Source organism: Lotus japonicus, chromosome 6, assembly GCF_012489685.1.
Source record: "Lotus japonicus ecotype B-129 chromosome 6, LjGifu_v1.2".
Lineage (NCBI taxonomy): Eukaryota > Viridiplantae > Streptophyta > Magnoliopsida > Fabales > Fabaceae > Lotus > Lotus japonicus.
In genome coordinates, this window is record NC_080046.1 from 21,222,145 (window position 1) to 21,235,479 (window position 13,335).

General features: G+C 37.6%; 3 protein-coding genes across 3 annotated transcripts; 1 reads left to right on the forward strand and 2 right to left on the reverse strand.

The window, feature by feature from the left end:
- Window positions 1-381: 381 nt before the first annotated feature.
- On the reverse strand, window positions 382-4,406 carry LOC130725889 (alpha-ketoglutarate-dependent dioxygenase alkB). The gene is made up of 6 exons (XM_057577076.1): window positions 4,051-4,406; window positions 3,079-3,440; window positions 1,679-1,817; window positions 1,367-1,433; window positions 1,120-1,241; window positions 382-679 (listed from the first exon to the last, which is right to left on the reverse strand). Exons 1-6 carry the CDS (start codon window positions 4,316-4,318, stop codon window positions 540-542), a joined length of 1,098 nt encoding a protein of 365 aa, XP_057433059.1. The 5' UTR covers window positions 4,319-4,406; the 3' UTR covers window positions 382-539.
- A 400-nt stretch (window positions 4,407-4,806) lies between these two features.
- LOC130724650 (uncharacterized) lies at window positions 4,807-10,035 on the forward strand. Its single transcript, XM_057575928.1, has 5 exons — window positions 4,807-5,172; window positions 5,262-5,365; window positions 5,440-5,553; window positions 9,265-9,348; window positions 9,518-10,035. The coding sequence occupies exons 1-5, from the start codon at window positions 4,833-4,835 to the stop codon at window positions 9,572-9,574; spliced, it is 699 nt and encodes a 232-aa protein (XP_057431911.1). The 5' UTR covers window positions 4,807-4,832; the 3' UTR covers window positions 9,575-10,035.
- Window positions 10,036-10,875: 840 nt separating this feature from the next.
- On the reverse strand, window positions 10,876-12,169 carry LOC130726784 (probable methyltransferase At1g27930). Its single transcript, XM_057578091.1, has one exon. The coding sequence runs from the start codon at window positions 11,927-11,929 to the stop codon at window positions 11,069-11,071; it is 861 nt and encodes a 286-aa protein (XP_057434074.1). The 5' UTR covers window positions 11,930-12,169; the 3' UTR covers window positions 10,876-11,068.
- Between the last annotated feature and the right edge of the window lie 1,166 nt (window positions 12,170-13,335).

Consider the following 13,335-nt stretch of genomic DNA (forward strand, 5'->3'; position numbering starts at 1 on the left):
TCAAACGCGCCTAATTGGAGAATCTATAATCTATAAGACGAAGGTTTGGAAAACAATACGCTTATATATCACGACCGTTAGAAAGGTAATCTTATGTGAGAAAATGAGAATAAATCACGACCGTTAGATCTAACAATCAACTGTTAAGATTAAAAGAATTTAATGGTCATGTGATTGTCACATGATCACTTAAAAAGTCACATGACTTAATGTTTTAATCTTGACCGTTGATGGTTAGATCTAATGGTCGTGATTTATTCTCATTTTCTCACATAAGATTATCTTTCTCATAAGATACATCCTATATATATATATATATATATACACATATATCATACCAACACGTATACAACAGGCAAGAAGTATTTTTGAAGCGCGAGGTTTACTGGACAATGATTCACTTGTCACTGAAAATAAAAATAAAGCCATAATCATATTAAATTAAATACAAATGATATATCCTTTCTTTATTCATGAGCTATTAAAAAAAGAATACTGCTCAGTTATCAAAAAAAGAAAAGAAAAGAAAAGTGTACAGCTCAAAAAACTTGTCGGATATTGATATTGATTCTTGAAGTTTGAATGTAATTTAAGATACACAGATCATCTTGGTGTGCTAGCAATGTCTCAAGATGGCCTATTTCAGAATTCTCTTTATCTGTGAATATCCGAGGAACACCTGCAATCGATACCAGACCCATTTTCAACAGTTAAATGGAAATTTGAAACTAAGCGAGTCAGCACTAGAATATAGCTGGATAATTAAGTGAATTGCCAATAATCATCTTCATCAGTGACATACTTCAATTGATCATATAAATCACTATTTGATTCATGGTGCATTTAGGCAAAGAGTTTAATTAAGCATGATAAGCGCTTATTCATAAGATTATTCAAGAAGCTTATTGAAATAAGCTCAAAATAGATCACAGGTAATTTAAGTGCTTATCCATAAGTTAATCTAAGAAACTTATGAATATTAGCTCAAAGTAATTTACAGGTAGGCTATTCACATAAGCTCTCGCAAACACTTGCATCAACGCTTATGCTAAAGTTAAACTAAAATAAGCTCCGCCAAACAGAGCTGCAATATTTACTAAATGGAGCCACAGTACTTACCATGAAAGCATTCCCTTGCTTCTCCAGCCATGAGTACAACATCACCGCTTCGAAGGAACATTGCCAGGGGAAGATCCTCTTTCGATTTTCCTCCCAAAAGAAAAATAGCTTTGCAGCCCAAACTGAGGAAACGAGAACAATAAAGTAATTAGAACAAAGCATCCAGGTACATGTTCAACCTTTCCTTTGATATGTTTGTATCTAGAAACCAAAAGACAAAATAGTCAAAAAGAAATCGGCATATTACCTTAAACTAACTATCGGCTTGCTCCAATCTGCTTCCATGTCATCAAGGTGACCGCCAAGTGTGTCCCCTGAATTAATATATAAATCAAGTGAGAGGTTAATCAGTGAACTATGTGGTGCTGACTCTTTAAAAAAATAAAAGTTTTTTTAATAACAGAAAAACTCATTTGTTATTACAATAATATGCCAGAATATAGTGTGAAAAGTTTTATGATCACACCGTAGCAAAATTAAACTCAAAAGGGGAGTAAAGAAAAGAGACATGGAATCATAACAAAAGCAAATTTATAATTAAAATATGCTTTAATCATACCTGATGTGAAATAATTCACAATTGCAGCTTCAGGCCGGAATTCAACACCAGCAGGCAATGCAGGTTTCGCTAATTGTTTAGCAAGCTCACAGAGTGCTTCAGGAATTTTGTTATGCAGGAGAGAGACATCATAATTCCTCTATACACAAATATAATTCTTGAATTGTGAGTGATTTCCCCGAATATTAGTTCGAACAAACTTTTTTCCGAAGTTGAAATTATACCTTCCAACAAAGACCTAATGCACAACTATGGGGCACACAACTATAATAATAACCTTAGCAAAACATGTTTAGTTTTTCTTTTTCGCAACGGGGTAGAATGAATATCTAATAATAAATCTATTATCTTAGCCAGGCACGGATCTACTTAGGAGCATGTGGGGTCAAATGCCCCCATGTGATTGTGAAAAAAATTACTAGTAGTAGTATTAAATATTATGATATTTAGTGTTATTTGTTTTACACACTAGAAAATGCCCCCACATAATAAAAATTGCCCCCACATAATAGAAAGTATCCCACACAAGAAAATACCCCACATAAATATGATGATACGCCCCCACATAATAAAAATTGCCCCCAAATAATAGAAAGTATCCCACACAAGAAAATACCCCACATAAATATGATGATACTAAGGATTATTATTCTTATTTTTATGTAATTATTTATATTTCCGTTAACTTAGACTTACTATTTGCGAACAAGAAATTAACCATGTTATAATTATTTAATTTTAGTTATGAAAAAATGTTTAATGGCTTCAAAAATCAAGTGCATGTTTTGATAAATGGTGAAAAGTCACGGTGAAGTTTTGTCATAACTTTCTTCATACAAGTTTTTTTCTAATTGTTGTTTATCGAATTCGACTTTCGAAGGGAAAAGTTTACATCTACTGTAATTTTATCTTCATTGTGATTTCTAAATGTGTATCAAAACATGCACCAAAACTCGTAGAGTACAACTATAATACATATTCAATAAAGTTATGATAATATATAATGTTCTATTTTCTTTTGAAAGATAATATATTATGTTTTTAGTAAGACAAATTCACATGTATATATTGCCCCTACAACAAAATATTCCTGGATCCGTCACTGATCTTAGCAACATTAGAATAACAATAATGCATGAATCAATAATCTCAAATTTATAAGCAATTGTTTTATATCTCAGTCACAACTATAAAAACAGTTCCTCTATAGCTAAAAACGGATCATATTTAAGTCAGGTAACATACTTCATGCCATATCAATAATCTCAAACTTAATAACATACTTCAGTAGCTATGATGGTATTCTCCCAAGACCAAGTAATGTGAGAGCGAAAACTTAATTGGTTTGATGAGAAATGCAGCTGGAAATATTTGCAGCGGCAAATCATAATATAACTTACCTTGGACCAATCAAATTGTAGGCCAAGGGTGCTCCATCGCAACTTTCGCAGTAAAGCAGAAGCAGAAATGGACCTGCACTTTTTCAAGGAGCAATCATTTTCAGTGGTAAACTTCCACTCCTTACTGTCGGCTTCTATACAAAATGAATCAGCACTTGGTTCCGATGAGGTAACAGTAACCAGAGGAGATTCCTCCTTTACCAAAACTTTCCCATCTTTAGCCGCAACGAACAAATCGTGTATAGGACCATAGATGACATTGTGATTTGTTCTGTTGGGTGGCTGTGGAAAATCAATCAAGCTCTCCTTGATCAAAGTACATTGTTTCTCTGTGCTTAATGCTCCAGGAATAAAATAAAAGCCTGCACTTGTGATTAGTTTCTAGTTAGTTATCCCAATCAAATAGTTCGTCACAGGGACAGAAGCACCTATACTTTAAACGGTGTAGTCGCCTTAAGTAATAAACTCTTAATAGCTCAAATACACAAATATTTTACACTGTCCTGTAATTGAACAATGTTGGTTTTTAGGGGTGTTCAAAAAATCCAATTCTATGAACCAAACCATGACCATATCAAAAAATATCCAATTTATGGATAACCGGTTTTAACTTATCCATTTTACAACATGTATACCAATTAAATAAAACCAGTTTTATCCAAACCAAAACCAAACCTTAGTGATTTTACAAATTACATAAAACTCTAAAATCAATATAAAACCCTAAAATCAGCCCGAACTCTAAAATTCGTCTCAATTCCTAAAATCGGCCCTAAATTTGAAAATCAGTTTGAAACAGTAAAATCAACACTTAACCCTAAAATAGGCCCTAAACTTTAAAATCAGCCCGAAAAACCTAAACCCTAAAATCGCTCGAAAACTTTTGCCGAGTTAGTTGAAAATATAATCAAGTCACCTGGTTCTAGTTGTAGTTAGTTAGTTGATGAGTGATTACAAGAAAGAATAGCATACCAGGGCGATTTTGCAAAGAAAACACTGGAGAGCTGAACTTGTCATGAAAAACGGTAATTCCCGGAGGAAGCTCAGCGTTGCGGTGATGGCATTCCTGAATAGATTTGAAGTCCAGGACTTGAGTTAAGTCTACGGGTTTCGCTTGTTTTTTGGTTTTGTTCTTGTTCTTGGAGAAAGCGTTGTTATCGTAGTAGAGCTTGTACTTCTTCTCCGCTATTCTGAATGCCGTAGGCTCCGAATCTTCTCCGTTATTCTCGGATCCGTACATCGGAAAATTATCCAAGACCAAGAGAGAAAGGGGCAGCAGAATCTGCAGGGGTTAGGGTTGTAAACGCAAACAGAAAAGAAATGTTTAGCTGGATTTGAATTGTCGATAAAACCCTTTGTATAATATAATTGTGACGAGTGCGTGTTTGGATCATTGTTAAGCAGAATTTGATTTTACTAGAATTGGAGTCGGTCATAATTGGATTCGGTAACGTGAGTTTAAGTGACGTTATTTTTATTTAGATATATTTACTCATAATTAATTTTCGTACCTGAATTATAGTACAAAACTACAAATATACAAAATCGGATAAGGCAGATGGAGGGGCTAGCTCAAGTCAATTATGCTAGATTCGAATCAAACTCGTAGAATCAATTTTCAAAATTGGTTCCCAAACATCTCAAAACGATGATGGAGATCTACCTTTGAGACTCTGATGGACGTTTGAAGCTCATATTCACGTTTGAACCAAAATTGGAACCAAACATGCCCTAACTTACAGACAGGGGTATTAATGGAAATTCAAGCTGGACCCTTATCTGGAAAAAAATCAGTGTTTGATTTTAATTTATTGATTGAAGGCAGAGAGAGGAAGAAGAGAAGAGAAGAGAAAAACAGGAAAGTAATGGCGTGCAGGGGCATGCTTGTGGTGGAACCGTTCCCAATATTTCAACGATTTTGTTTGAATTTGAATCCGAATAATCACAGAAGAACCTTCAAATTCAATCCTCGTCCGTTTCAGTTTCACGGTGCCAATGGAGGAGGAGCACTCCGTTGCTCTCATGATGAAACGCCGTCGTTTCAGGACGATCAAGGTGGTCCCCCTCAAGAAGCTGTATTGAAAGCCATTTCTGGTAAATCAATCTCTCTCTTTTTTCTTGAACTAAGTAACTAAAAATTTGGTTTGATTGATTGATTAATTAATGGTCATGGTTACATACAGAGGTGTCTAAGACGGAAGGGAGGGTTGGTCAAACTACCAACATGGTTATTGGTGGCACCGTGACCGATGATTCTACTAACGAATGGCTCGCGTTGGACCAAAAGGTTTGTTTTCCTCTTTTAAGCTTAGCAACTTTGTTTTGTAATCGGAATGAATAATTTACTTGTGTTTGTGGCAGGTGAACTCATACCCGACTAATCGGGGCTTCACTGCGATAGGAACTGGAGGTGAGGATTTTGTGCAAGCCATGGTTGTTGCCGTCGAATCTGTAATCCAACAGCCTATTCCTCAGGTGTGTACTGTATAATTGAATTGCTGTTTCATGCATTGAATTATTTTATGATCCAAGTCACATGTTTATTTCGTTCCTTACGAGCTTAGCATTGCTATATTTGTAATACATCTTTAAATTTTTCTTTTCTTTTTTGCTTATCTATGATTATTTATTACTTTATGATTGATTTTGTGCCTAGTTTTGCTTCAGTCTAACATTACGTGAACATGGCTGTTTCTTGAAATTGATGTGATGCTTATTGCTGGATAACATTTTTGTTTTGTTTTGTTTGCTGGACTTGTTAATTAGACTTCCAATGCAACGTGTAAGATCATGCCTCTTCGACTGTCAAATAAAAGTAGAACACATCCAAAAAGAAAAACCAACAAACTATAACCTGTGTTAACACTATATATATAATACATCTATTATATTTTATGTAACTAATCATTCAAAAAATCTTACAACTTACTTTAAATAAGAAGGAAAACCTTCTTTCCAAGGGTGAAACCCTTGCAAGAAAAAATCCCTTAGAAACTCTATTGCTCAAATCATACTCAAACAATACAACAATGCTGACCTCTATTACCATGGATTTCCCCTCTTCAATATTACTAACCCACGATGACCTGGGACTAAGCCTTTATTTTACTGTCCTGTGAGTAACAGTTTAATATCTGTCACAGTACAGAATACAATTTAGAGTTTTGATCCTCTATTACTCCCCTAACATTCCTTTCATAGACCCTCCTAATTGGAGTTCAATTCTTATCAATTCCCCCTAAAAGCTCTGTTAGGACCCAATTGCAAGGTATGGGACTTGAGTCCCACATTGAAAGTATGAGATTCTAATGTGGGGTTTATAAGGCCTTGGGCTCTCCAACTACAACAGCTAGCTTTTGTGGTGTGGTTCTCCCAAGGTTCTTATCAAGCTCCTCCTGTCCTCGAGATGGAGGGTAAAGAAAGCTTCCTCCACCTTAGATACCAGCTCCCAACTATTTCTCAAATTCTGGAAGGGACTGCAGCTCCAAGTCACCATTTGATGCAGCGCAGGTTGCAAGCTTTGCCTCCTGTTGCACCTTCAACTCATAATCTTTTGACAGTAAGGGAGGGAGTTGCTGTGCCTGCTGTCTCGAAACTTCCTTTTTCAACAGATTGACATGGAATCCAGGGTAAGTTCTGCTGTGGGAACTGGGAAGGTAATTCCAGCCTATAAGCAACTTAGTCAATCTTTTCTACCACTTTAATCAGGCCACTAAATCTGGTGCTAAGCTTCTGGTTGGGCCTTTTAGTCAATTATTTAATTTTGTAGGGTTGCCAGTTAAGAAATATCAAGTCAAGCTGTCTCCTATGCTTATTGGCTTGGGCCGTCATCTGATCCTGAGCCTCAATTAAATATCCTCTAAGTTCCTGTAACAGCTCATCTGTTTCTTGAGTTAGCCTGTTCACTTCTTCCACCTTAGTTCCTTTAAGAAACTTAGTAGAATCTTGGCCATACAGGGCCTTAAGTGGACATTGTCTCGGTTTGGTCTCTATCATTTATCTCAAATATGTCACTTGAATCTGATGAAAATATGTCTCTGTATATATCATGAATAGACTTGTACAATTTATAGATATAAAGAGAAAAAAGAAGTAAATCTATCTAATTCTGTCTCTATTTTAATGGATGCTAATCTATATAGAGAAACAAATCTTATCTCTATTTCTAATCTATCATCACGAAATCATAATAATATAAAATCTTATTAATGGCTTCAAACGGCAACAAGAGGAGAAATAATCCTTCCCACAATGGGAGGAAACAACTACGTCGAATTAGTAATATAACAAAGAGACAACTTGAAATCACATGCTCCTACAACGAGGAACAACCAATGGTTCGTCAAAGAACGCCAAACAGCAATACAAAAAAGGAGACTCACGTTTAAGTGCAGGGGCTCCAAGAACATCCAACAGTACTCCGAATCTGGGGCAAAAGGTCCCCTGGAATAGAACAACACCAGGAGGGGAAGGGGATCTTGTCTGTGCAATCGCGTCGGTGAACGAATGCTTGGAGGGTGGCGCGTACCGCTCACGTGCAGGGAGCGAAGCCACGAGTGGAACTCACTTGTAGAAAGAAAAAGGCGCGTCACTACTTCTCTGGTGACGGAACTTCAGGGAAAAAGGTAGATCGGGCACGGTGAGTCCAATGAAGGTATCTCCGGTTCTTTCGGAGCAACTTCTGAAACGACGGTGGAAGGATGTTGACGGTGGCTGCTAAGAACGCAACAAGGGCCACTAGGGTTCCAAAGAGAAAGAGAACTGTGACGGAGCAACAAACGAGTCACAGGGGTCACTAGTGTTCCATGAGAGTGGAAATTTGACCAAGAAGAGAACGGCCAAGGTAACGAGCACGGAAGCAGAGAATGAGAAATAAAAAATCCAAATAGATTTGGAAAGCCTCCGTGAGGGAGGAGAAAGTCCCTTGAGGGGGATGAGTCCCCTCACAACGGTTGCGCTAATAGAATCCCAACTAGCTCAGATACCAACTTGTATCTGATGAAAATATTTCTCTGTATATTTCATGAATACACTTGTACAATTTATAGATATAAAGAGATAAAAAAGAAGTAAATCTATCTAATTCTATCTAAATCTATTTATGAATACACGTGTACCATTGGCCTCCTGTTTGGATACCCACAACTCCTAGGTGGAGCTTTGATACCAGTGATAGGAAACTAGTATCATGAAAATTCAAGAAATGAATTGCCGCTATAATTCCCCTCTCGTGCAGCCGTTTCAAGAAGGTATCAGAAACTAGCAGAGAATGGGTACAAGAGTTACAACACAAACTGTGTATTTGACCCAACCTCTCCCTACATACAACAATTCTTATCCCTACTACCATGGGTTGCCCTCTTTTATATTACTAACCCACAATTACCCACTAATTCACACTTTAGCTAACTGTCCTATCAGTAAAAATTTAATATCTCACAAGTTAGAGACAGAGTTTTAATCCCCTTGCCAAGCCATCTTCTCATAGACCCTGCAAGTTGGATATCTAAATCTGAGGGGTAAACATTATTCCTATGAGAGAGAGAGAGAGAGAGAGAGAGAGAGGGAGACGTCTTGATCTAAAACATAAACCTAGAAGTCAGCATCAGCCAAAGGTTAGAAGGGTATGCTTGTGATCTTGTGACTGGATCTAAAAATTGCTTTTATTCTGTAATCTTGGGATAATAATTGACGACAGGCTGCCCCAAAATAAGCAAAATCTTGGCTAACCTTGCGTTTGTGTTCCAGTCTCCCTTCACTCAGATATTTAGGAATTTGGGACAGGATTATCATCGGGAAGGGACCTGCATTGTGCATATTCTTAGAAGCAGTTAAACATTAAAAGTTGACAGTTGCATGCCAGTCAGTGTCAATGAACTCCTTAAAAGAACATCAACTCTATGGGGACAAGTAGAGTAGTTGATTATAAGAAAGGAGTCGCATAATTGACCGAGTGAGTTCATTAACACTGTTATTGATTACATGAAATATTAAGAGCTTTATTTGAAATTTTTTTTTGAAGTATGATTGTTTTACCTTGAATGGTGTGATTGCCTTCAAGAGTTTCCCAAAGGAAGAGTGTTATATGTTGTGTCATTAACTTGTTAATATATTTCATCAACCCTTCTATTTTGCGGTTTATTTTCATCTTTCCACTTTCCAAAATTTTTAACATCTTTGATACAGGGACGTGTTAAGCAGAAATTATCAGCAAGGGGCAAATATGTGTCCGTAAACATAGGGCCTATCCAAGTTGTTTCCAGTGAACAGGTATTTTGGTCTTGCTTCCTTCATTCTTTTTCCCTCTCTAAATTAATTCCTTCTGGTTACCTTTTTCCTAAAGAACATGATATTCCATTTGTTTTATAGTAGATTGTGTCTCAATGCAGATTTTACCAGCTGAGCATACCTTGATAAGGAATATTTTTGTATTTTTCAGGTCCAAGCTGTATATAATGCCATGAGGAGGGATGACCGGATGAAATATTTTTTGTAGTCTGTTTGTTAGGATGTGTATAGGATGCATTTTCAAAGGATATATTAACATGCAGGCTTTCTAGTTGTTAGGCTGATTTTAATCTTTGATCAATCCATGATTGGATCTCACGTATTTTATGAAGATGTTACTTAGTATGATTTGTCTCCAATCTTAATAAATAATAGGGTTAAATAACTTTTTGGCTTAAATGCACATTTAGTCCCTCACTTGTACCCTTTGTGCAAAAATTGTCCCTAACAAAATAAAAATTGTAGATGAGTTTATGGCAGTTAGATTATTCCCAAATCTGCCCCTTCCTGTCAGGTAAAAGATTCACTGGACTGAGCGGAGGGACATCAGTGGCTCACCGTGGCCATGGTCTCTCCCCCAATTCTGAAATTTTCATCCAAACTATGTAAATTTTTAATCTGGCCCCTGTCACAGTGAATTGTGAGAGGTGGTGAGTGAATCTTTGGATAGTCAACAAAATAAATGATCATCAACTAATAAAAATAGCAAAAGCACCTGATTTAGAATCGATCTATTTAGGAAACTATTATGAATCAAAATAATTGACCAGTAGGCCAATTATAATGTCTATGGGTGAGCATTTTATTATATATAATAGCGTCATTAAATTAAATTTCGGATGTAGCAAAAAAAAATATATAATAGCGTCATTTTTTGCTACTATATTTTTTTACTTTTATGTCAACTTTTTTTCTATGTCATTTATCCCCAATTTTTCTTATCTAATTCTTATTTTCTTATCACATCACTTATAATATCTTACATTTATCTCTTTTGTATTCATATTGCTGTCTTGTATTCACCTACAACTTGAAAACACATTTGTTGATTTTTTTATCCTTATGTACACTGTCAACAAATTAAAATTGGTTAGTATCTATTATACTCAAACTAATTATATACTTCTTATGCGTATAAAAATTATTACTTATATATCAATTAATACATATTGTAGTGTTTACGAAAAACAATCTTATAATTCAAATTCCATGTTTGGATATGAAGTAGAAAATTACCGTGAGGCTAAATCATGAGGATATAATAAATTCTTATAATTTTAGCTTTTCTTTACCATAATTTTGACTTTACCGTAATTTTTATTTTTGTCTACCATAATTTTTACTCATCCTGATGTTTCATCATAAATCCAAACATGCACATAATAATCTGTTCGATCTCAGCCCCTATGTAGTTGAAATCTTGGCTCCACCCCTTACTAGACATGAGACAAAGTAAAAGTAATTAAGAAAGAGAGATAAAGCAACGAACAAACTAGTGAGAAAAGTATCAATGTGTAAGGACGCATGTATGGTAAGTAATCACAGGAAGACATTGATTAAAATGAATTCTGGAAGGATAATAGAGAAATTATCTGCCTAGAAATAAATAAAGTTTTGAGTCTCACTGTAATACAAGACAATGGAAAAAAAAAAATGACGATGAATATATCAAGTGTAACAAACAAAAGTTACGTTCTAAGTTCTAACAGAAACTCTTAGCATCGGTGCGGTTATAGGATGGTGGTATCTGGAAATGCCAAAGCCTTCCAACTCCCTTCACCAAGTTCTTCTTGCAAAGGAACTCCCCAGCGTAAACCTTCTCCACCTTCCGATCCACGTCGTGTAGGAACACGTGCGTTACACCGGATCCCTTCCGGTTCCTTGCCATCACTGCGGCCGAGAACACGGCAGCCATGCGGCCGGGAGCCTCCGCGTAATACCCTTTAGGCGCGTCGATCATGATCAGATCCCACTCAGTCTCATACACCTCGTCAGGTAGATTCTCCAGCGCGAGCCTGCAGGCCCGGTTGCCACGCAGGAAGGCTTTATTCGGGGAGCACGCGGGCTCGGACCGTGACGACGAGAGTAGCGCGTGGGCTTCCCGAAGCTGGGTGCGGTACCGAACGGTGTGGGCTCGCAGGCCCGGCTCGTCCTTGAGGACGGTCTGGACCCACTTGGGATCCTCCTCCAGGAACAGCGTGTTGCCACCTGGGTTCATTGAGGCCCACATGAGGGAGTCATGGCCCAGCCCAAAGACTAGGAAGTTGCTGGGTCGGCCCATTGATTTGAGCACGTCGAAGCTGATCTTGATCTCCGACACTGATTGTTGAGGGGTGACGCGAGAGGTGGCGTAGTGGAGTATGGCCCTCAGCTGGATCGGCGTTGGGTTGTAATCCTCACCAGTTTGGGTTCGTGTCTTGATGATCCCCGGCGCTAGCTGGCACATGAACCGTCTGTCGGAGGCTGTGATCGCGGTGGCTATGAACAGCACCGCTCCTATCAAGCCCACTATAGCCAATCCCAGGAACCACCGTCTCTCAGGGAGAGGATACCGCTTCTTCATTTCTCAAATCTTGGCAGCTCGATCGTGTCGCATCTAGTGATGGTTTTGTGTTGTGTTGTGTATCTTTGTGTGTTGTAACGAAGAGAAAAGGTAATATAATATGGCTACGTTGTGTAGCATGTAGCACTGACAATGTGGTGTCTTGTGTTTTAAGGGAAGTTGATGAAGGTGGTTTGATTTTGTCAAATGATGGATGAGGATGAGAGCAATGGCAGGGTAACGAGTATAAGTGGGGGTTCAAGCAAAAATGAGATCTGGGAATATGACAACTTTTTCTTTTTGTATATGAGAGACATTATTTTTGGTGATTGGTGTTTAAGAATTATAAATTATTGGCTTTTTATTTCTTTTTTGGGTCTGTGGGGCCTGAGGTTCGAATGTCCCAATTGGTGGGAGGTGGGCTGCCGCATGGCAATGAGATTGGAATGTCAATATGTCATTATAGGGTAGGAACCGGGCATAGAATGATGTAATTATTCAGTCTGTACTTTTTTTAGTTAATTAAATATCATAATTTTTTTGAAAAAGGAGAATAATATAACATAGAAAGTAAGAGTGAGTACAAAACCAGGCTAACAGAGAGCCAGCCAAAGGAAACAACAACAACAAGAAACTAAAAGTAAAAGAAGATGGCAAAACAGTGCCAAAAAACAAACAAAGCAAAGGACAAAAAGCTAGCACTACAACAGCAAAGGAATTAAAAGAACTCTAAACAGAGGAGCAAAGGACGAAGGCATTGCAAGCAGCACAAGGCACCACGCAAATCATCACAGACCAAGTCAAATCCACCATTCTCGGTTGCCATCCACCACCGTGCGACGAGGACAGCTTCCAAATATTGAAACCGCTCAAGTGCAGCAGGAAAGAAACACCCCTAGGTGAGGGGGAAACTGCAACATAACCAGAAATAAACCCCTGCAATATGACCTCAACCCAAACCGAACCAAATTAGCAACCGCAACAAAACAGTAAAACACCAGCTCCATTATATATCCGAAAATCAGAGGTGTGAACAGCTAATTTCTTATCAAAGACCAGATTTCAAACTGGCGGTTGCAGCCAGATTTGGCAAGATAGTCAGCCAAGTGGTTTGATTCTCTGAAAATATGTCAGAGCCCTAAGCAATCAACTTCAATACAGAGGGAATCAATCAGATTAAGGTCTTGAATCAATTTCCAATGCCTATTGACTCTATTATTAACCCATCCTACGGCGAGTGCAGAATCACTCTCAATGAGGATATGCCTAAGCTGAAATTGTCGGCAGAAGATGAGTGTGTGTATGAGTGTGTGTACGATAGCTTTCACCTCCGCTTCAAAGGCCCATAGCTCCCCAATAGGTTTTGAAAACATACCTCTGATTTGTCGTCCTGCATCTTTGACAATTCCCCAAATACCACTCTTTCC